Here is a 23,963-nt window from a genome sequence, read left to right on the forward strand (position 1 = left end):
TCTCACAGCTCCAGCGGCAGGGAAACACACCCGTCAGCAGCGCGCATTGGAGACAAAAAAAAAAAGCGCATCTTGGACAAAGGAAATATGGGCGCACTGGAGAGGATTCACCTCAGTCGGGTAACACAATGGATGAGCCGCTTCTGTTTCATTTACCGGGAGACCAATTAGCCCACCTTAATGAGGTGCTGGGATGCAAGATACTGCAAGCTAAAAAGGCGGAAGGGTGCGTTTAATCCGTCTGCGGATCCTATGAGCTTGCAATGGCTGTGGCGGGGATATGCAACTGGATAGGGAATAATGTGCCTTTTTATTTTGTGATATTTTCCTTATTTTGTGGCCTTTCGTTCGGACAGTTACGATATTCTATTTCAGAAGAACTGGAAAATGGAGCACTGGTCGGTGATCTGGCGCATGACTTGGGGCTGGATATTCGAAAGCTCTCCACCCGAAAAATCAAGGTAACCTCCAACAGCGGTAAACGTTACGTGATTGTCAACCCCAAAAATGGGAAATTACTTGTCAATGAGAGGATCGACAGGGAGGCGCTGTGTGATTTATCCAGCACCTGTCTCATTAATCTGGAGATGCTGGTCGAAAACCCCACTGAGGTGCATCATGTCGTGGTGGAAATTGTGGACGCCAATGACAATGCGCCGCAGTTCCCCAGAGACGAGTATCAACTGGAAATCATAGAATCTGCTTTACCAGGGTCTCGTTACCCCATTGAAAACGCGCAAGATCCAGACATTGGGTCCAATTCTGTCCGCATGTATCAGCTCAGCACAAACGACCATTTCGCGCTGGTATCCAACAAACCCTCCCTGAATACAAAGCACATCGAGCTTGTGCTCAAAAAGCCCCTTGATCGTGAACAGACGCCTTACCACCAATTAATTCTAAGTGCTGTGGATGGTGGGACACCAGAGAAAACAGGGATGGCTAAAATCAATGTCCGGGTCCTGGACTCAAATGACAATGTTCCAATGTTTGACAGCTCAGTGTACAAGGTGAAGCTGTTGGAAAACTCGCCCAAAAACACCCTGGTGATCAAACTGAATGCAACTGACCTGGATGAGGGCACAAATGGAGAGGTTTATTACTCTTTCAGCAGCTACACTCCCGAGAGAGTAAGGCAGATGTTCAGCATGGACACAAACACGGGAGAAATAAGAGTGAGGAGCAATGTCGACTACGAAGAGACCAACTCCTATGAAATGTACATCCAGGCCATGGATAAGGGCCCTGGGGCCGTGGCAGCACACTGCAAGGTGGTGGTGGAGGTGGTGGATGTGAATGACAATGTCCCTCAGATCGTGCTGTCATCCCTGTCCAGCCCCGTGAGGGAGGACGCCCGTGCAGACACAGTCGTGGCCCTCATTAGTGTCACTGATCGGGACTCTGGCGCGAACAAGCAGGTGAGCTTAGAGATCCCAGCAGGCCTTCCATTCAAGATCAAGTCATTCAGAAACTACTACACTCTGGTTACCTCAGCCTTCCTGGACCGCGAGACCACTGATGCCTACAATGTCACTCTGAGTGCCACAGACGGGGGAAACCCCCCCCTCTCCTCCCAGAAGACCATACAGGTGGATGTGGCCGATGTTAACGACAACCCTCCACGATTCGAACAGACTTCGTATACAGTCTATGTGGGGGAGAACAATGCCCCCGGGGCCTCTTTGTGTACTGTGAAAGCTCAGGATGCAGACATCAAAGAGAACGCACGCATCACCTATACAGTGCTCAATGACAACAACCATGGCATTCCTGTCACCTCGTATGTGTCTGTGAAGGCCGATACTGGGGAGGCCTATGCCCTGCGAGCCTTTGACTATGAGTCACTGAGAGAGTTTCACTTCCAGGTCAAAGCCCAAGATGGGGGCATTCCCCCACTTAGCCGCGTCGCCACCGTCTACATCTACATAATGGATCAGAATGACCATGCGCCACTGATAGTCAACCCTCCTGGCAATGGCACGCGCTCCTTGGAGACGGTACAAAAGAATGCTGAGCCTGGTGCCTTGGTGACCAAAGTGGTGGCATACGATGCAGATGCCGGTCCGAATGCTTGGCTGGTGTATGTGATGGAGACGGCCACTGACCTCGACTTGTTCAAAGTGCACGAGCACACCGGAGAGATCAGGACCACTCGGAGGATCCTGGAGGACAACTCCACCTCCTTTGCTCTGACCGTCGTTGTGAAGGACCATGGTCAGCCTGTTCTCACCTCCACCGCCACCATCAATGTGGCTGTCATGGAGGTGCCGCCAAAAGTGGCTCCTGACCCTAAGAGGATCATCCGGCCTCACAGCACACTGCTTTTATCCAACGTGACCCTGTACCTGATCGTGGCTTTGAGCGCCACGACCTTTGTTTTCCTGGTCACTGTAGTGGTGCTGGCCATCGTCCGCTGTCACGCCTACTGCACCCAGCCTGGGTCCTGCTCCCCTTGCTGTGTGTCCCAGAAACCCCCTCCAGATGGTGGGAGCAGCAGCGTAAGTGCCGGTGGGGGAGGCGGCGGCGGAGCCGGGGCACAGCCCAATAACAACGTGGTGCTTCGGAGAGACCTTAAAGTGGAGCCTCACTACATTGAAGTGCGTGGGAATGGCTCCCTAACGAAGACTTACTGCTACAAGACCTGTCTGACCGCCACCTCCGGCAGTGACACCTTCATGTTCTACAACACGGGCCGGCCCATCAGTGGCACCTGGGGGAGTGGCGCCGACCGCTTCTTCACCAGTGGAAGTGGATTTGTACGGAGACTGAGTATGCCTGATGCCTCGCTGCAACTCTGCCCAGAGGTGTGTCATGAATTTTTTATGTTTACCTTTGTCTGCATAACTGGAAGGTCATGAGTGTTTACATATCAGCAGCTTTGTAATGACATTTTATTTAGTTGCAAACAATATAAGACGCTTACACCGAGCCAGACTTTTCATTAAGGTTATTGCTACAGTCTGTTTGGTTTCCATATATTATGCGAGTGTCATGTTATTGCTGCAGGGACAGGACATTCCTGTAAGTCAAGTCTGATCCCTTCCTGCAATGAACCGATTCCCTGCAACCTTCTCTCCTTTTGTTTAGTTCCCACTTGTACTGTGCAGTCGGTCAGCCCAGCCCAGCTCAGCACTCATATTGAATTAGTGTCAGTCCGGATGCTTTTCAAGGGTCCTGTGTTATTTCTGATGATTCAGAGATTTGTGTTTCACTTTGAGGTTGTCATCACATCTACACTGAGAACGGCTCACACTACTTTGCTCACTCTCTCTGCATGTAAGGTTGACTTGTATGTGGGTGAGTGAGTAAATCTAGAACAGTTACACTGGAGCAGTGGGGTTAATTGACTTGGTTAGAGCCACCACAGGTCTAGTTGTTGCCAGCGTGGGATAGGAGATGTATGGTTAGTGTAAATGTTTGTTTTTTTGTAGTCTTAATGGTTGTATTAAATTTGCATTACAGTGAGAGTTTTCTTACCCTCTAATGACGTCTAGATGAGTAAAACAGAAAACACTTTGATGTCTACATTAAAATGATTTACCTTCATTTCAAAAGTATTGCTGTTTAACATCCAGTAAGATCCCAGTGAAGGGTTTGTCATATTTTCTAAATAAAATCCCCGATTGCTTTGCTCTTAAATGTTGAAAACTTCATGTCTGTTGGTTGTAAGGAGTCTGGGTTTGATATTAGAAAAGATTTTTTGGTAGATTTATTCTGCTTTTACGAAAGAGGTTTGTGATTTAAATATTGGTAAAATATAATTCCTTATTGCCAGATGGTTGAAGCAAAGGTTCCTAATAAGGTTAGGAGGTTGCCTGAATGCATCATCTTAATTATCAGGTGCCAGTCACTGGTACACTAGTTATGAAAAAAAAAATCTCCTACCAAGACAAGTGTAGCAGAGTAAATTAAATTAACCTCCAGCCTCTGTTCCTTAACCCTGCAAATTAGATTTACTCAAAGAGGCTGTGTCTACCAGCAGAAAATGCTCCCCTCTGAATTGAACTGAGGAACATAATGTGCCATCTTTATCTGGGACACTTGCAGCTGCCTGAGCAGGTTTGTGCCTTAAAACACAGCTTTTCTCATTCACTCTGTTCCTGAGGTCCGCGGCTGCAGCGCACATGATGCTGACAGATTTTAGGCATTAGCTGGAATGCAATGTTCACAATCATTTCATTGCTGTGCATATGCACCTACTCATGAAGAAAATGATTGTGAAAGAGTCAGGCATAATTAATGGCAGCGAAAGATTGGCTCATTAAAAAAAATAGGACCCACCCCCTCTCCTACGAGGGTCGTATGGTTCTTTAAAAATATAATCATCAGCGAACACTGGCATTATCAAAGGTAAATGAATGGAAGTCATGGCAACCTTAACATGGTGAACAGCTCCAACAGTCCAAAAACTATAAGCCATATATTTAATAATATTAAACTAATAATATTAGTTTTAGTCCATTTTCACTGATATTGATCACTAATAGAATACGTTTTCTGTGTTCTTAGAAACATCTAAATATCATATTATTATCATGTTTTTTTTATACTGCACAGTATGTATCGTACTACCAAAATAGGTGCCCACACAGTTAAAACTTTTAGGTGAGATATACAGTCTTATAATTAAATCTATTTTAAAAGAACAGAAGATGAAAGATGACATATCTAAAAGACTTTACAGTGATAACGTGTTAAATGTTGCTGATGATTTGTCTCACTTTGTCCTACATCACCAACACATTTTACATTTGTGATACCACATTTGTATGTAACACTAGTTTAATACATGTCAGAGATATAGGCTGCAGTTGCCCTGGTGATTATGGCTCTTGCTTATTGGATTTTTAAAGGCAATAATTCACCAGAAGGCTGCTGGGAATTTCCAGCACTCAGCCCATGCAGGTTCATCAGGAGCAGACAGATTTCCTCAGTTACACACAAACACAAACACAAACACACATGCACACACACACACACACACACACACACACACACACACACACACACACACACACACACACACACACACACACACACACACACATCATGTCTGTACAAACACTCCAGCACTCGGGGAGAGGGCGTAACTCTCCCTGCTCTCACATTTATAGAGCCATGGAGTGAGTGACTTCAAAAACTGTCAATATGGCTTTCAGTCACTGCCCTTTTTAAAAAATCCTTGTGTGGCTATCAATATGTGTGTGTGTGTGTGTGTGTGTGTGTGTGTGTGTGTGTGTGTGTGTGTGTGTGTGTGTGTGTGTGTGTGTGTGTGTGTGTGTGTGTGTGTGTGTGTGTGTGTGTGTGTGTGTGTGCTTGCAATGTGGGACATAAGTGCAGTGTTCCTATCACGTCCAGAGCTGGGATGTGTATCATGATTAATTGATGAGACTATGGCCCAGCCGGGCTTTGCACAGTATGAGATCAAACTAAACTCTGTGCCTCTCCATCTTTCTCTTTTTTTTTTCTCCTCTCCTCTCCTCTCCTCTCTCTCTCTCTACCTCTTGCTCACTCAGCCAAAAGCCCCGAATGCTGACTGGCGATATTCTGCGTCTTTGAGGGCAGGGATGCAGAGGTAAGCATTTTTCCCATCTTGAACTCTTTTGCAACTTTGATCACCTAGAAAAAGTTACATCGTTTCATCCGACCCTCCACATCCAGCGTGCACCATCACACTGACCCTCCACATCCAGCGTGCACCATCACACTGACCCTCCATATTGCCCCTGCAGCTTACGTATGATATCTCTTAGCAAAAAAGTATATTGACACTTTGAACTTCGCAATGACCTCTAGGAAACACAATTCAAAAACTATTCTGCAAAAAAATCCTGCTGCTTACTATCTGATATTTTCCAAAATAACTGCAAGTTTCCCCTCAGCATTTGTTTGAACCTTAAGCCTTTCCTCCTCCTTTGGGGAAAAAAAAAAAAAGGCATGTGCAGCTTCACCAGAGCCTCTTCCTCCGCAGTGTAACACTATATAGGTCATCTACATTCTGAGCGTCGCTTCCCCCACTTACAGTCTTTAAGCAGGAAGCATGAAGGACAAATGAGCTGACGGTGACCTTTCTCAGATTATCAGATGCACACATGCATCAGTGTCTGCATGCACAGCTGCCCCGCATGTACATGTGTGTGTGTGTGTGTGTGTGTGTGTGTGTGTGTGTGTGTGTGTGTGTGTGTGTGTGTGTGTGTGTGTGTGTGTGTGTGTGTGTGTGTTTGTGTGTGTGTGTGTGGAACTGTGTATTTATTGTATTATTTTGGTCTGGAGATGAGGGGAGAAGTTGTAAACACAGACAGCGGAGGACATCTTGGACTTACATGCATTTTAATTTTATTTATTTTTTTAACTACGGCCTTATTGCACAACCAAATTCCCAATTCCAGAAAGATTAAAATAAATATTGATCAATTATAACTACTAATTAGTCCACTGAAACTTGTTAATTCTGTCAGGCTTACACGTTACAGTACAATTGTTGTCTTTCTAAGATCTGGGGCAGAAGCTTGGTATTATTTCAGAGATAGATTGATTGTGTTTTCACTTTGCTAGCTCGCACAACAACAGAGTATTCCCAGCCATGTCTGAGTAATGAAGCACTACACATGTAAGCATTCTCATTAGCTGCAAATCAGCGAGCACTGAAATAGGTGCATTGTCTGCAACAGCAAAAACAACACTGCATTTAAAAAAAAAACTAAAAAAAAACCTGTATCTGTTTATAACATTTTATAATGATCAATTCACAAAAGTTGCATTCAAATATGTAATAAAGTGGTTTTCTAATTTGACATGAGGACAGCTGGAACATGAGGGACTAATGAGTTTCCCCTCCACATGTCTACGCTTTGTACTAAATTTCCCTAATTTCATGCTAACAGTGTTTACCGCTTGCTTGTGCAGTCATCTGCTCCGTCTAAGTTTGATTTAATTTTACATTAGTGTTAATTTCTGTGGGGATCATAATGTGCGCTCCGTCATCAAGTCGTTGTGACATGACATGGATTAACATAAATCGTCGCCGCAATTTGCCGCTGCCATCTTTAAAATGGCAGTGCCTGTAACGTGCACCGACACCGAGATGGCTCGCATTAACACTTGACCCCAGCACACGGTGGCTGTAATGTATCGCGCGACGAAAAGCATGCAGGCAGTAACGTTACTGACCCATATTCCCCCGTGCAGTCGGTCAGTGGAGAATGCACCCGTCGGACCCGTGTCGCGTTCTCGCACGTTAAAACCAGCAGCTTTTTTGGAAACGCTTGAAACACGCTCAGAATGTGCACGGGCATTTTTTTTTATTTTATTCATTAGAAATCAACATTGATCTGCAGTTTCAGAGAGGATCGCTGTGCTGCGTTGCAGCGGCCCCAATCCTGTGGAGGTCTTTCTATAGCGTAAGCTCCTCATACATTCATTATGAATGTATGAGCGGAAAAAATCTTTCCCGGGTTGGGTTTGTGTCTCAGTTCAGTAGTTACAAAAACACTTATATGCGTTCCACTTTCACCTTATTAAAGTAATAGTTTGACATAATTTGTATAGATACCACTGTGTCTGCATGGTAAATATGAAGCTGTACATCCAGCAGCCAATTAGCTTAGCTTCGCTTAAAGACTGAAAACACAGGGAAAGAGCTGACATGGGTCCAAAGGTAATGCTATTTTCGTACCCGCCCCATTAATGCCCCTTTTCTTCAGCCAGGACTAGCTCGGCTCGGCTCGCTTTTTTAGGTTTTCCATTGGGCAGAAGTTTTGGATATTACTATCGTCACTTGAGGTTCCAAGTGAGCAGAGCCGATACCAAAAGGGGACATTCAAACATGGAAGACCACCGATTGGTCAAATCGTGCAGGATCCTGGACATCCTGTGTAAACCCAGCCATTGTTAACTGGCCAAGCTACTACAGCAGCCGCCATTTTCCAAATTCACCGGTTGACTCGATTAATGGCAACCCGCAACCCCTTGGCAGTCTTTTGTCTTGCTGCCTTCAGACTCCTGTGAAACAAAATCTGTGTCCTTGCTGTGACAAACAGACCCATATTAAGAATCAAGAACAACATCCCCTCAATGTCTTCCATCATTCGAGCAAAGCCAGTTTCATGTTACAGGGGACACCGTCTGCAGTGGGAAAAGAAACCCAGAGAAATACCAGGCACCAAAAACAATAGAGTGGGGGCCCCAGCAGTGGAAAAGGGGCTTACATTTTACTAAAACACATATTGTATGTTTAATTCATACAAAACATTTCAGTGACCTCCTTGGATTTTTATTTAGTTGCTAGGCAACTTCACGGTGAAAACACAACTCCAGGAAGTCACTGATGTTTTTATCTTTGGACAGAACCAGGCTACCTAGATAATAGACTGCCAGGTATATAAAATATCATTGTCGAGTCAAAGTCAACATCACGTGACTGTAAACCTCAACCGTAAAATGAAAAGGAACCGGGTGTGCATTTCCATCTCTCCGCGTGCCGCCTGCCCACCAACAGCTATAAGCAGAATGAAAAAGTAGAGCTCCACCGGAAAAAATAAAAAATAATATCCGAGACGTCAAGAACTTCACTTTGGTGCCATATTTAGAATCTGTGTGGCGCTTGCAGGGGGAATTATTTATATTTTTATACACTGGGTGTGGTGAAGTTGTCTAACTTTTTAAACACACAATTACCATATATTATGATATGGGTATGCAACAAGATCAGCTACAAATACTAATATGTTTGTAAAATACGTATATGTTACTGTTAAATTACACGTGTGTCATTTACCTGTCCTACACCGTGCTGAGCGGCTGTGATCAAAGCCGGTGATGTGGGCACAGTACAAACCACATCACCATATAACAGCACAGAAGCAGATGTTAATAGTACATCTCACTCCTGAAATACATCTTCCTTGTATCTCTTCCTCCCTGAAATATTTAAGGCGGGACACTACAGGTGAATAGGGTAAAGATTTAACTAATAGTTGTAACCATAAAACCTTCCCAGTTGATGACTTCTAATAAGATCAGGATTTTTTTTGTATTACAGGTTTTCAGAAATTGTGTATTTTGATATACAAATGAGCCTCTGTCTGAAAAAAAACAACACAAATTTGCTTACATTTCCAGAACAGAAATTTTGACATTGGAAGAATCCAGATTCAACATTCTTGTTTCATTTGGTCAACATATTATTTTCATACCTCCATAAATCAGAAGATGTTGTCAACAACAATCCCTTTTTGCAATGCCTTTTGGAATAAAATGTTCCATAAATGAGGAGCTTAATGATATGGGCATGAAACATGTACTGTCAAATTATGGTCTGTTTTAAAATTATCTTCTTCTCATGCTGAAGAGGAGATTCAGTAATCTCCTCTTCAGCAGCTCCTACATACACCAAACTTTACAGTTTTATTCCCGTCTGAATGCTGAAAGTACTAAGATAGGGATTTCTTTACATGTAATTCATAACGTGATTTATATAGCATTTTATGTGACCCACTTAGCATGAATTAAGGAGAAATAGTGACGCAAATACACAAAGTGTTGTCACCAGTCTAAAGGGAGATATAAATTAATCAAATAGTCCAAAATCAAAAAATATACACTGCATGAAAACCATTTTTTTTGCCAGCAGAGTCTTAAAACCAGCTGAGTCCAAATGTAGATGTGAAGTATGATGACAACAGCAAGTCAGCTGTTATAAGTGGCACCATTTTCCTCGCAACTTGCATGGGCACATTTGTTGAGCCAATCACTTAACAGTGATGCTGTCACAGCTCCATCGATGCTAGGGCTGTTAACATGGCAAAGGATGAAACCCCCCACTGTGAAGAGTCCAGCATAACATGCAAACCCATAATGGAGAGTGATGAAGAGAGTTTGGGTACATTGACTTGACAAAGACTTAACTATCTCCATTTCAATGACTCATATCTCATGTGTAGTGATACTGCACACTGGCTTGGTCTGTATTATTATTCATCCTCGTCCTCAGCAACCAGAAAACAACAGTATTTACAACCAAGTCATAAAATTAGAGGGCAAATTGGACAGTAAATGCTGCATGAATGTGATACCAGGAGACTCAATCAATTACCTGGTTACCTGACAATGAACAACAGTAACAGTACAGCACGGACTCCAACAGAACAGGGCAGTACATTAATCTCCACTAGTTTTATCTGGTTCTCTTGTTTTTCATTACAAGTCATTTCAAAAATAGGGAATGAAAAAATGTCAACATAATGTAAATTAATTAATGAAAGGGTTGCCAGGCAAAGTTAATTCAATTTGTCAAATCATTTTAGTTTAATCGGCAAAGTTAAGAAAATACTCGCTACATCCTTTATTTTTATTTATTCATTGTGAGTTGTAAAATGGCGTCAACAGAGTGGGAACGGTTTGCTGTCATATACTGAAACACTACATTTTTCACTTCTTCACAGGAGACCTGTCACAGCAGGAAACGCTCGGGTGTAAATGATAAAATTCCTGACAGCCAAATTTTATTTTGCGACTTTGCTTTCAAAGTAAAACACTTTTTTGTCACATTGTGTTAAGGCAAGAAAAGTGGTTGCCAGGAGCAACAAGACTACGAGAAATATTTCAAACCTTGTTGTCCCCGACAACCATTTCTGTCGAGGCCTGAAATAGTGGTTAATACTTCCTAAAAAAAAATGGCACACCGTCAAGGAAAAGTTTTACTGACGGTCAAATTTTTTGAATGACCAGTCATTATGTTTGAAAATGATTTTGCTGAATGTGTTCTACTTTTCAGTTCTGTCCACATGGAGGAATCCTCGGTGATGCAGGGAGCCCAGGGGATGCTGGTCCAGAACTGGCCCACTGTATCTAGCGCTGCAGGTGAGGGAAAGTGTTGGGGATGAAGGGGGAAAAGTTCTGTCTGTGTGTGTGTGTGTGTGTGTGTGTGCGTGTGTGTGTGTGTGTGTGTGTGTGTGTGTGTGTGTGTGTGTGTGTGTGTGTGTGTGTGTGTGTGTGTGTGTGCGTGTGTGTGTGTTATCTTGTTTAGGGCAACGGAGGCAGAAAAGTGATATGTAAAAGGTAACTGATTTCTGCACATGTCCTCTGCAAGCGTAATATATGTTTGAACTAAAGCAAACTAAGATTGATTTGATGGATTTTGTATGAAATGCTCATCATTGTTACGTCATGAAGACAAACTGCAATAGAATTTGGAATTTCTTCGAGTTGAGTTTCAGGTGTCACTACCGGGAGACGCTGGTGCCTCCGTTGTTTGTGCTAAAACACACAATTGATATTTGATGGGTGGGAGGCCACAAAAGTTGTTGTCCTCTTTGCTGCACAATATCAAAACAAGTATGTTAAATATTAAATAAACAATTCACGAGTTGATGTAATTTCAGACGATTTATGTTTTACTTCAAAATACAAGCGATGCTGAAATAATTTTAGACAAAATTTCATTATTTTATTAATAATTAAAAATTGAAAACCTGATTTCTTTTCTACGACCCAAGTTGCATTGTAACCGATTTGTTTCTCATTCATACTGTTATGTTACACTAAAGGAATATCGTTTAGCATTTTGGGAAATCCTCTTATTTATTTACTCGCTGAAACTTGGGCTTTATTAGACTGCAAGCAAATCAGATTTTTTTTTTTTTCTCAAATCAGATCTTTAGAACAGACTATCCACACCGTTATTTACAAGTGAACAGACCGGATTTGGTTGGTACAGGCGTCGCCAGCACATATCGGCATCGGTTGCTATGGTAACGTTACACGTGAAGCTTTGCAGGTGACAAGGCTTTCCAACGCGAAAGCAAAGTGCTAGCAGACCATTTATTTCGGCCTGTCCACAGACTGTTGTCGTTGTCCTCCATAGCGCCAAAATCGACCCTGTCTGATAGTGTTCTGCTAGTAGTAGCGTAGAATCTGCTCACTCTGTCACTCAAAAATGATGTCATCGTTGTGTGTCATGTTGCGATTGACCCAAGAAATCTGATCTGAGCCACCGGAGCGTCCAGACGGAGACACATCTGTAGAAATCTGATTAGAATCGCATTTCAAACCACCTCCAGATGTGGTTTGGATCTGATTAGCAATAATCGCATTTCATGTGTTGTTGGTTGTTTTGTTTTTTTCTGTCCAGACTTTCAAAAATCAACCCGGATACAATCTGGATATGACACAAAACAGATTTGGGCTGGAAGTGTTAACAAGACCTTAGAGGACAACGTCAGTACAATTTTCATGTTGCTATATGTTAACTATGATGCTGCATCCACGAGACAAGAAAAGCAAACGGAAATATGATTATGTTCAAATGTTTAAAAAAAAAACCTGCCTATCAGCAACTTTAGACCTCACTAATAACCATGTTATCTTATATTTTAATCTGTATTAAAACTAAACAAAATTTAAAACACTTTACTTCTTATACCCATGAGCCCAGTCAGCCCATAGTTCCCCCTGTTTCCAGTCCATTATGCTAAGCTAAGCTAACTGGCAGCTGGCTGCGGTTTTATATTTAGCATACATTTATTTGTCCTTTGAATATCGACATGATCTTTAATTCCAGTGTGGTGTTCATACAGAGCTTAGCTGAGACGCCCGGGGCCCTTGTGCAGCGGTACAGATAAACAACTGTATCCTCCCGTAGAAGCAGCCAGCTGCATGAAGGGCTACAGACTGGAAAAAAAAAAAAAAAAAAAAAAGGCAGCGAGCTTTGAAAAGGAATGAGCTGTCCTGAGTGGGTGGAAACATTCAAAGTATGGAGCAACACAACAGAAGTGCAAAACAGAGCTGGCCTCAGATATGACCTGCGTTGCACCATTCACCGAATCACCGGCTCACAGCGGATGAGGAATTTGGAAGTGCTGCTCTATGAGGCTGAGAGACTTCTGTAACTAAGATTTCAAAACAACGTCTGGAACATCGTGAGCTGCTCCCTCCTTCTCACAGCCCAGCTGCCATTCATTGATTTTCTGTCCAGCTGCAGGAATTAGAACATACTTAGGGACTTCAGTGAAGGGTAGCATCACAGTCAATCACTGAGGCCAACCAGTGACAGGATATGTCTCTCTGTCAGTCAGTAAACATGTATATATATATATATATATGAAGGTTTTTCGCTCTGTGCAGGATCGGGCAGGGGAATTGTTTGAGGTACCAGCTGTACTTATTCCCAGTATCTCTGTGGAAGGTTGCAGCAGAGCAATGGGCATTTTTCTTGAGAGCTGATGGAAAGCTGCCTCGCTGGTCACGTAAAGACTCAAATATTGTCTTCAAGCAGAGTGCACGGCATACTGCGGTTGTTACCATTAGGAAATCATTTGTTAGGAGTGGCTCAGTGCTAAAGCATAGACATGTACGAGATTGCAGGTTGATCCTCTTTATTATGCATCAAGAGGTGGAGCCTTTACTTTTTTTTTTTTTTTGGTGACACATTTTCATGTCTGCAGCAAATTGTTATCACGATGAAGTTTCTCCAACATGCTGCGATGCATCTAAATGCGGCTCCCTTGAAAAACTGTGTTTATGTAAGTGACCCATGGCGCAGATGAGGAGACATTTGTCTAATGCCAGAGGGGAGATATGCTATTATCAGTAGTAAGAGAGTGCTGTGAATAAAAAAAAGAAAAAAAAAAAAGAGGATCCAGTAAAATTAAAAGCAATTTCGGAAAGAGGAAGACCAAAGGAGACGTACAGGGGGATGGTTGAATGAAAAAAAAAAAAAAGAAAAAAAAAAAGCGAGATGTTGGGGGATGGAGAGAGAGAAAGGTTAAGAGGATTGGCAGGTTCCTGCAGTAGTGTTGTTGCTAGGGAACGCCATGTGACCTGTTGCCTGGCAACACTGTCTAACTGAGAGATTGCTGCAGCAGCCGCACCCTCCATCAGCAGGGAGTGGGCGAAGGCAGTTTCCATGGCAACCGGTCATATCTCTGAATGGAATATTTGGAGACAAAAAAAATAAAAAAAATAAAAGAGGAAGGAGTAGAGAGCAGAAAAGGGAAGGGGACTTGACAAGGGCAGGTATTAAGAAGAAAAAGAGGGCTATTGAGAGGATGAGTATGGTTTATATAGATGTGTGTCATGCAGAATACAAATGACACATATATATTTACACGACCACAATGTGACTGTCAGATTTGTGCATGTGCTACAAACCACCATAGGGATTCATTTCCAATGGTATCTTGGACTAGACAGAAAATAACGTAGCCTATTTTAAAACTAGGACATCAGGTTACAAGAAACGAGGCTTCTGACACCCACACATCCACATCAGGTGTCATAGCAACCGCCTCACAAGGAGCTATACTGACCTGCTTACCAGCAGTTACACCGTAATGCGTTTCAGACCCACGTTGGCTGTGAAACATAGTCTCATATAAAGCAATGGCAGAGGCATGTTACAGAAGTGATAAAACCTGCTCGTTACTGTAGGAATTAATATCTCACATGCACACACTCATACACACACATACACACACATACACACACATACACAGGAGAATCTCTGATTACTACCTGAGTCTGTACTTTAATTAACAATGTCAGGGGATTGGATTTGTCACAGCAGTGCAGGAATCCCTGGGATGTCCCAAGACACCGAAACAAAATTCACTTGAACAGACGCAACACAAGCAGCTGAAATTTTTAGCTTAGCTGGTCATGCAAAGGCACAGGAACTGCTCTAAAACCATGAAGTTTGCATATGCTGCCACTGCTATCTATACTGCTCTGATAGGGTATTATTTTCCTGATAGCAAGAACACGTAATTATAGTTTGACTTCCAGCAACATGTTTGTTGCTTTCTTAGTAAACTGTGGATAAAGAATTTACACCATGTCTCACAAACTGTTCAATACCTGACTAAATAGGTCAAAGCTTAACCTGTAATGGTCAAAAACTCTAACACCCGTATGGCCCCAACCATAAAACACTGTGTCCACAAATTTTCAAACAAAACTTTGCCAAAATCGAATGATAATCTCAGCATTCATTTGCCATCGAGGACGCATCCTAATGTTTCAGTGAATTTTATTATACAAATCCATAATCCACGGAGGATCAACCCATTCAGGCTTGTACACTTGACCTATCATCTCTTTATGTAAACTCTTCCACGGGTATATTGTAGGCAAATAGTTACACTTGCTAGAGAAAAAATTATGACAGGTTGAAATTAGCTTTAATTTCCTCCTGGCTTTTCCTCAACCAAGAGCTGAGCTCACCGCGTATAACATGCAAAAATGTGGCAAAAAGGCAAATAAAGGCTAGAAATGGCCAAAGGTGGTGCATGGGTGGAGCTGAGTCGGGTCGAATTAAACCTGATCGCTGAAACTGGCACCAAGGAGAGTCTCTGGCTGACAGTCAGTGGCTGAAGCCTGTAGACATCCAGCCAAAGGTGACGGGACCCACCTGTCACTCAAAGAAGCTCATGCATAACTTTAAGCCTTATTACATTTTAAATAAGCGAGTTATATAAATTGTCACCGCTTGTTCAGTTGTCATGAACTAGGAAACCTGCTGCAGTGACCAAAACCCCTTTTTTTTTGTACCAGGCTGGAAACATGTTTATTTCTACTGTAAAGTTGGTCATTTCAAAATAAGAGTCATGGGGATCGACTCGCTTTTGGAGCGAGCCTCTTGTGGCTGTTCAAGGAAATGCAATTTTTGGCACTTCTGCATTGGCTTCATATTTCAGCCTCAGAGGTTGCTGCTTACATGCTTATATGTAACATGTCGCTTCAAAGCCACCCGAGTTTAATGTAAAAAGTAGTCTGCCGGTATTCAATGCCACCCCTATAGTTTAATGCTGTGGTTTCACATTACGGGCGAATGGGTATTTCTAGGTCTATCAGCACAACGGTACCTAAAGCATTCTCCAAATCTCAGCATCAAATCACCATGTTTTACAGAGCAGGATCAGGTAACAGGAAATGGTGTTTCCGTTACACAGAACTCAGCTGAATTGTGTACAGAAATGCAGTGCACGTACAGGCTCGTCCACGTTCTGACGCTTCACAGTGTTTCACTCATCTACTTTAACTCGTCTTCTCAGTATATTTGAATCATCTTCCTCACCTTAACTGCTGATACCAGTCACATATATTACAACCTCCTCCTGGGCTTAATATCCAGATTAAATACAGACAGACACCACGTACCATCAAATGTCATAATCCTTAAACAGCATTACAGTATTACAGCAGTGACGGCACTAATGGTAAGATAAGGAGATAACATCTGACACAGACTAATTATCAAACAAGCTCACTTACATTGGTCAATTAGCTGCTGGTGGATTTTTTTTTTTTCTAAAATTGTCCATGAAAGTTACACAAAATTATATTTAAAAAAAAAACAGCTTAATCTGGAGTTCCTCCAAAGCTTTTTTTTGTTTGTTTTTTTCACCTTCAAATGCTAATTATTTCATATAGTTAAAAGTGAATATTTATATTTTTACAAGTAGGGAACAAATTATTTATGTGCATGCTCTTTCTGGTATGTTGTAATAATAATGTCGCTACGTTACTTCATACCACTCTCTGACCTCTGTTGCTATATAGAAAGCACCCATCCTTTCCAGCATTGTCTGGTGTTAATATATATCACAGCAATCTCTGATTCTTTATAGGCTCTTTGTACGAGGTGTTAAAAAGGGCAATAATACAGAGCTATCTCTTGTCCAGATTAATAGTGTCTATTACATCAACTACAGTCTTCACATGGACTGTACTCTGAGACTCAATGAAGTCACTGTGGGGACACAGTGGGACTCCGTGCGTACGGACGTCGCAAATTTTCTAAAATAGTGTGCGTTCCAGTGGGACAGTGGGTGAAACCATTTCAGCACTCCAACAATGTCATAAATAGCCTACAAAGAAAAATCAAACAGAATCGTTTTGCAAGTGGCCCGTGTTTGATCTAAATAAAATCCAGACAGAAAGTAGGTCAGCGCAGAGGGAACTGGTGTGGGCCTGAGAGCACCGTGCCTGTGAAACCCGCCCACCCCCCATCTCTCTTACTGCCTCTCTTGCACTCTCGCTCTCTCTCTCTCTCTCTTCATCTCCTCTCACATCCTCTTTCCTTTTCATTCTGGAATATATGACCTTTTGACCTTAATAGCTATGTCTTATTTTCACTTATCATTATATTTCCCCGATGCGAATACAGAACACCTTCCTGTTTTTTTTCTTTCTGTTGTATTTTTCTGAGCTCCTTTCTCTTTCACATCCATGCTTGCGTATTGAAGGTTGAGTCTCTGTCTCTGGCTTCCGATGAGAGCAGGATTATGCTGCTGCCAAACCCAAATACAAATCACATTGCCAAGTTAAACATCCCTGTGGTTTAAAGGTCAGACCCCGACAGCGTTCCCCGAATTCCTCTCCTGAAAATATCCGCCACTCCCTGTGGCTATTCCGCTATTGTCAAACCATTGACTCAATAATAAAGGCTAAGAAAAGAACAATGCATGACAAGCATATAACAATTAATAGCAATAGCAAAGCAGGGTTTAACCTAATAAAGTCCAGGCTAGAATGGGTTGTGCTCCTTCTACCACTTGTCAGCTATCAAAATATTACCAGTATGTGTAAAGACCAACCAACTTTTGAATTGATGCTGAAAGGAAGAGGATTTAACATTTTGGTATTTGCCTTCTTGACCAACGTTTTATGAGAAATCTGGTACCATAGTAAATAGTAAGTGTCTGGCTAGATTGGAACAAAGACTGGAAACGAAGGGAATCAGCTAGCCTGGTTCTGTCTAAAGGTGCCAAACTCTGCCTACCAGCACCTCTTCGTTCTTTTACTTTTAATTCAAAAAATGTTTTTGACTCAATTCAGCACTTTCCTGGAGGTTTTGCTGGTTGCCTGGCAACAGCTCCCAGGCGATAACATTGTATTTCATCCCGGTCTTATGCCAAAGTGTATAATACACCTCGCCTTAACGTGAGCGAAGACGCACGAGCAAAGCGTGACGATGACACTCTGTCCACCGGTTGGTGTATTACACAATTTGGCATGATACTGTACAGACAATAGAGTTGTATTTATTTCCCAAAATGTTGAACTCTTCCTTTAACATAGCCATCCAATTTTATGAGTGTCCAGATATGAGATGATCTCTGTTTTTTTCTTTCATCTTACTTCTATAGATGGCGATGGGGGTGGAGAGCTGTCGCCCCCAGTGGGCGCCGGAGTCAACAGCAACAGCTGGCACTTCAGATACGGCGCCGGAGCGGGCTACGGCCCTCCGCAACCTCTGAAACCCGGAGAGATCCCTCCTGAAGCCTTCATCATCCCTGGTTCCCCAGCCATCATTTCTATCCGCCAGGACCAGGGCCCTGTGGACGACAAAGGTGACTTCATAAGCTTCGGCAAGAAGGAGGAGGCCAAGAAGAAGAAAAAGAAGAAGAAGGACAAGAAGGACAAGAAGGATAAAGGAAAGGATGACGGTGATGAATAGAGGAGATGAACGCAGAGTTACCGACAAACTACCATCCCAATTTCAGAGCCAGAAAAATAAGCCAAATGCATATTGTAGAACCGAGGGAGCCTCCTTGCACCATACTTGCATAGACATTGTACAGTGGCCAAATCCTCATTAGACCCGGCCTGGCTCCCCACATCATGCGAACTTGTTAAACAAATGCTCTTTACCTAAAGGCTGGACCAAATTCAAACAGACACAAATTCATTGGCTTAAATTAGCCTTACTGTGATTTACTGCCCCTCCCCCCAGTTTGTATAATAATAATGAGGATAGCACCCGAAAAGGTGCAATATTTGTATCTGATCATTATCAGGTGAGGCTGCCTGTGATGACATCTCTGGGCCCCTTCCTTTTTGGCAGGTCGAACGCCAAACTTTTAAAAAGAAAAAATTCAACAGAGGCTTTTGTCTTCAGCATTATGGAGGCCTTATAGAAATTCAGACAATGTGGTCTTTTGTAAAAAAAAAAACATTGGAAAAAAAAATATGAAAAAGTAACAACATAACGGTATACCATAAGATTAGCACCTTTTAAGAAAAGGAGGTGGCTGAGAGAAGCTGGACCACACTCGAATAAAGAGCTCTGTCTCAGTGTAACATATAGCGCATCGCAGAGGCTGAGGACCTGGACTGGGTTGCACCAACTATGCGCAAGTTTGATCCCAGGTTAGTTACTAAAGTAGTGGCTTCATAACTGCTAGTTCATTTACAATTAGCAAATTACTAAATTCGATTGTACCATGGGGTAAGGTCTAAGGCTGTATCTATCTATAACATTAAGATTTAAGATGCCAATAAGTCATTGCTATATCGCGCTAAAGGTCCAAACCACATGGATTTGGCATAAAAATTACGATTGGTAAATATAATCCACATTTGACGCTTAAAGGGCAATGCTAGTTTTTGCATGTTTTAGTCCTCTCTACCAATGATTTCATACTGAACATCACTGCTAACCAGTTCCCGAAGCACATCGTTGTTCGTTTTGGTGGCACAAAAAAATGACATTAGCTGAGGCTCAAAACTCTTTCACACCAAGAAAGTCATCAAAGTGGACACAGCATTTGGTTTTATTGTAGTTCAAATTGTATTTTCATTGCATGGTAGCCTAATTCGGCAACATCTCAACAATTCAACCTTAGCCAAATTAAAAAACAAACATGACAGATTAGGTCCCGAATCTAAAGCAAGTCTCAGCATGCTAGCTTTTAGATTTTATGGGGCCAAAGTGGAACCCGGGTTTGCCTGAAGAAAAGGCAAAATACACAACAAAAAAACTTAAAGTGGAAAATTGTTGGCAGTTCTATGTAATTTGTAGAAAATGGACAGAAACATTCAAAACCCCCTGCTGTAGCCCTTCAAGTTGGAAAAATAGCATGGAATTGCTAAAGAAAAAAATATATATATGCTGTGTGCAGAAAAAAAGAAGAAAAAAAATTCTGCTTTACTGTCAGTGAGTGCAGTTGTGTGACTTTGTATCATTTGCACCTGCTTTATTGCTTGCTTAATCATGTACTTGTTACTTAGGGTTACGTTCTAAAAGGTTTTCGTGGTGGTACCGCTTGTAATTTAGCAGTGCGTGAATCGGGATTAGTGGCTACTTGGGATATAGTAACTAGGGAACCTACGTGCAGCTGATGCAACCGGCCCCTGACCTTGCCTCCTCTCTGGGACTATGGCACAGGTCACTGGGGGGTCTCAATCCTGCTGACTATCAGCACACCCAGTCTGACACACACATTACTGTACTCAAACACACACGCACGCACACACGCACGCACACACACGCACACACACACACACACACACACACACACACACACACACACACACACACACACGCGGTCCCTTCCTACAGTACATACAAACACACAAATATACTAAAAGAACACACGCCCCTTTATGGAAACCGCAACTCCAGAACTGAAGGCCGGCGCCATCCTTAATGTGGGAGTGTATTATAAGGCTGGGACGCAGGAACGTTGCTCGTCACTCCATTTCTGTTCAAGCCTGATCCCTCTACTTCTGTCTTTGAATGTTAAGTAGTTGTTCTTCAAGCCCTGCACCACTGCCTCAACTGCTTCAGTGCTTGTAGGATTTGCTTGCCCGCTGCTTGTTTCCTCCCTTCGCTTTTCGCGTTTCCTAGAATCAACAGGGTTGGACGACATCTTTTCAAAGTCCCTCTCCTTCAATGAACTGTGCGGTCGTGACACCGTAACTTTTGTGTATTTTGCATATTCACACACAGAATACACACATCGAGACTACATAAGGCACACAAACACACACATATACATCTTTTGTTCGCTTCAACTTCAACTGAGCGTCTCCTCTTGATTGCTAGTTGTTGACAGCTTTGCCATCCCTCGCATAGCTTTGCTCGCATTGCCTTGTGAGGACGCCTGACAGCTTAGCAGACACTGAGATTTTGCTGGATACAATTACACAAGATGGAGTGGCCAAAAGAAGAGTCAGATAGTAGCACTCGTTGTAAGTCTATTGTGTAGAAAACCTTGGGCGAATCGTTCCTGTTTTGCACGAGCAGAAGTGTTGCAGTTATTCCTGTCAGCCACAAGTGAGCAGCTAAGCAGCAGCCGAAAGAGGTTTGAGGTTAAATTCAGAGAGGGAAGAAGCCCTCTTATGAGACAGTGGGGGTGAAACACAATGTTGAAATTGCCTGTGTAGCACCAGAGATCGGTAACAACATGTAAAGATCAGCAATTGCACCTGGCAAGACTTTAAAATTGTACTTTTTTTTTTTTTCGCTTTATTGCTGTACATAGATATGAGAATCAAGGCTGGTGGGAAAGTTCAGTGTTAAAGAAAGTAGAGCTATATTTGTTGTGAAACCCCAGGTGTAGCATGGTAAAGAGAAAGGCTGTAGCAGGCAGTAGATCCTGGAGAAGCATCGACACGATTACAAGTGTCATCACCTCAGTGTTCCTTCTTTTTTTTTTCCCGACCATCAGACTACCAATCACTGTAGGGGAATATAGGTGCTGCTATCCAGCTCAAACCCTCCCGTGCACATGATTCCTTCCCCCCTCCTGCCCCCGTTCTTCAGGTGTACTTCTGTGCTGTCAGATCACCAAGTGGCTGTTTGCATGTTATAAGCAAAGGAAACAGATACTATATAGATACTATATATACATTGATATGTTTTTCCACTGGGAAATGCGTATTGGAATACATATACCTCTAATACACATTCTCAAAGACGACACACACACACACACACACACATCGGAATACATGGATCCACATGGATAAACACATACGTACGGTACATACAGATACGCCATTGCGAACAGTAATTTGTGGAAAAACCTAAAAGAATCACATTTTTTATCCTGTTGAAAATGAATTTAATATTCTAGATATACATAATGCTATTGTGTTATGCTATGAAATGCCTTTTTTTCTGATTTTAACCCATATGATTTTCATAGGTAAGAAAATCAATCCTTAAACTTGTGTTGAGCTTTGAGACGATGATCAAACAAACACTCTTGTGAAGTCAATTATTCACCTTCCATATCTCTTCCTTTCCCAATAGAGAAAAAGGCAGAAAAAGAAGAAAAAAAAAATCTAAATATATAAAATGATATGAAAAAAAATAAAGTTGATGTATTCTCTGCTTGTGTATAGTGAATGTTCCTCAGTCGCTGGGTGTGGACGTGAGCGGCACACACTAGTCGACTGTGACAGTGCAGATCTGTTAATAACTTTTTTGTACACCTGCTTATCATTGTAAAGGTGATAATAGTGATTCTTATGATTTAATCAATCTGGTAATGTGTTTTGTTAATAAGTCACGAATAAAGTTTTTTTCTTATATATCTTAAAACTGTGTCTTGATTTCAATTCAACTAACAGCTTGTGTTTCACTTCTTGTAAACTTTACACTTGTTGGACATGATTTGGAAAAGTCATATAATCAGCAGCTCACATGGGAGCAAATAATGAGATGATAATGCAGCAAATGGACATAAATGCTAACATGCTCAAAACGGCTACCCTACTTCTTTGCAAGATGGCTGCAAACCGTGAACCTGCCGTAACTCACAGTGCAGAGTTGCCAGTTTTGCTCCACAACAAAGGTGGAAGCGCTGCTGGATGACTAAATAAGGTAAGCTACATTTGTTTGTATAGCACATTTGAAAGAGAAGGCAATTCAAAGTGCAAAATATTGGTCTGGATATCAACCAGACTAATGTCTAATAATATGGCATTAATTATTAATGACAATAACAACAGTACATCTAATTTGTATGAAAGGTGCTTTCATACATAAAATGCAGGTCAAAACACTTTACAAAAGAAGGTAAAAACAAATTCAGAAAACAGGATAATGCAGTGGTAGTATGCATTAAGCAGTGCCTGTTATTGTTAATGAAACATAGGTGGAGGACTGAATACAGACACTACGAATGTTCCTACAGGATGACTACATTAAATATTTATAGAAATGTTATGGGAATACATGAAACTATACCATTAATCCAGGAACTAAACAACAACAGGCATCTTTCCAATTAATTATAAAATATCTTTCTGGAGACTGAAACATTTTGTCCTTGTAAAATCAACCATAAAGAAATGGAGGCCATCAGCCAAGCAGCTGACCTTATGGCCAAAAATGAGAACCATTTAAAAAATCTGACTGAAAAAAAACTGCCTGAGGTGCTGGGTTACCAACAGTTTGGCAGGGACTGACGGTTTCCACTGAGGCTTGGACATTTGTATGGGAACTTGATCTTTTCCTCCATTTGAGCAGGAGTTCTGCTTTGTAATATAGTCTGGGAAGGAGACTGTTGATGTTTGTAGCACGAGCGCCATCTTCCTGCAGCCTGGAGAAATGATCAACACACCTCCCCTTCATTCCCAAGAGTCCATGTCTCCAGCACTGCTGACACCTATTGATGAAAGCCAAGACTTACAACTGACCCATATTGTTGACATTAAATAACTGTTCATTTTGTGTATGTTAGAACAAAGCAGATGAAGTCATAATGACACATATAGTATTTACTACAAGATTAGTTTTTGCTTATTGTGTAAGTTTGGGTGGAGTAATTAATAATGGAATAATATCAGATTTTGCTCAGTTTTGAAATGACTTGATACTCAAAAAACGTATTCCAAAGACACTAACACAGAAACAAAGTGAATATTTGCCTTGGCTGTCATTACTGACACAGTTCAAGGAGTACATAGAGAAATGGAACAGTGAATGAGCTTCTTTGATACGAATCTGCCCCTTAGTGGCCGTTTTTTTTTAATGCAGCTTTGAAAAAACAAAATCTTGCTCAGTCATTCAGCTCCAGTAATCCCTAATAGAGTTGTATGAAATGCTTCTGAACCCACAGAAATATATGAAAATGTGATGGGATTTTGAGTGTATTATTTCAAACTATGATCATTACTCATGACTCAATGATTTTAGTTTTGCCACAAGGAACCTCTCTGATGTTTCATGG

The 23,963-nt window shown here is 41.9% G+C and overlaps 1 protein-coding gene across 2 annotated transcripts; it reads left to right on the forward strand.

The window, feature by feature from the left end:
• On the forward strand, nucleotides 1-22,320 carry LOC138196613 (protocadherin alpha-C2-like). Of its 2 annotated transcripts, XM_069146847.1 has the most exons (5): nucleotides 1-2,804; nucleotides 5,517-5,575; nucleotides 10,775-10,860; nucleotides 12,131-12,216; nucleotides 18,147-18,357. In XM_069146847.1, exons 1-5 carry the CDS (start codon nucleotides 264-266, stop codon nucleotides 18,255-18,257), a joined length of 2,883 nt encoding a protein of 960 aa, XP_069002948.1. In that variant the 5' UTR covers nucleotides 1-263; the 3' UTR covers nucleotides 18,258-18,357. The 2 variants fall into 2 exon arrangements, with proteins under 2 accessions (XP_069002948.1, XP_069002947.1); XM_069146846.1 differs by lacking the exon at nucleotides 12,131-12,216 and having other exon boundaries at nucleotides 18,147-22,320.
• The last annotated feature ends 1,643 nt before the right edge of the window (nucleotides 22,321-23,963 follow it).

The sequence above is a fragment of the Embiotoca jacksoni genome, unplaced genomic scaffold, assembly GCF_022577435.1.
Source record: "Embiotoca jacksoni isolate LCO1_2020_lvr unplaced genomic scaffold, fEmbJac1.0.p SCAF_13, whole genome shotgun sequence".
NCBI lineage: Eukaryota > Metazoa > Chordata > Actinopteri > Embiotocidae > Embiotoca > Embiotoca jacksoni.

Bases quoted from the DNA above. Each gene is read 5' to 3' on its own strand.
- LOC138196613 (XM_069146846.1), top strand. From the start codon at position 264: ATGGCTGTGGCGGGGATATGCAACTGGATAGGGAATAATGTGCCTTTT. The intron at 2,805-5,516 runs GTGTGTCATGAA...TTGCTCACTCAG, and splicing joins CGCTGCAACTCTGCCCAGAG to CCAAAAGCCCCGAATGCTGA. The intron at 5,576-10,774 runs GTAAGCATTTTT...TCTACTTTTCAG, and splicing joins TTGAGGGCAGGGATGCAGAG to TTCTGTCCACATGGAGGAAT.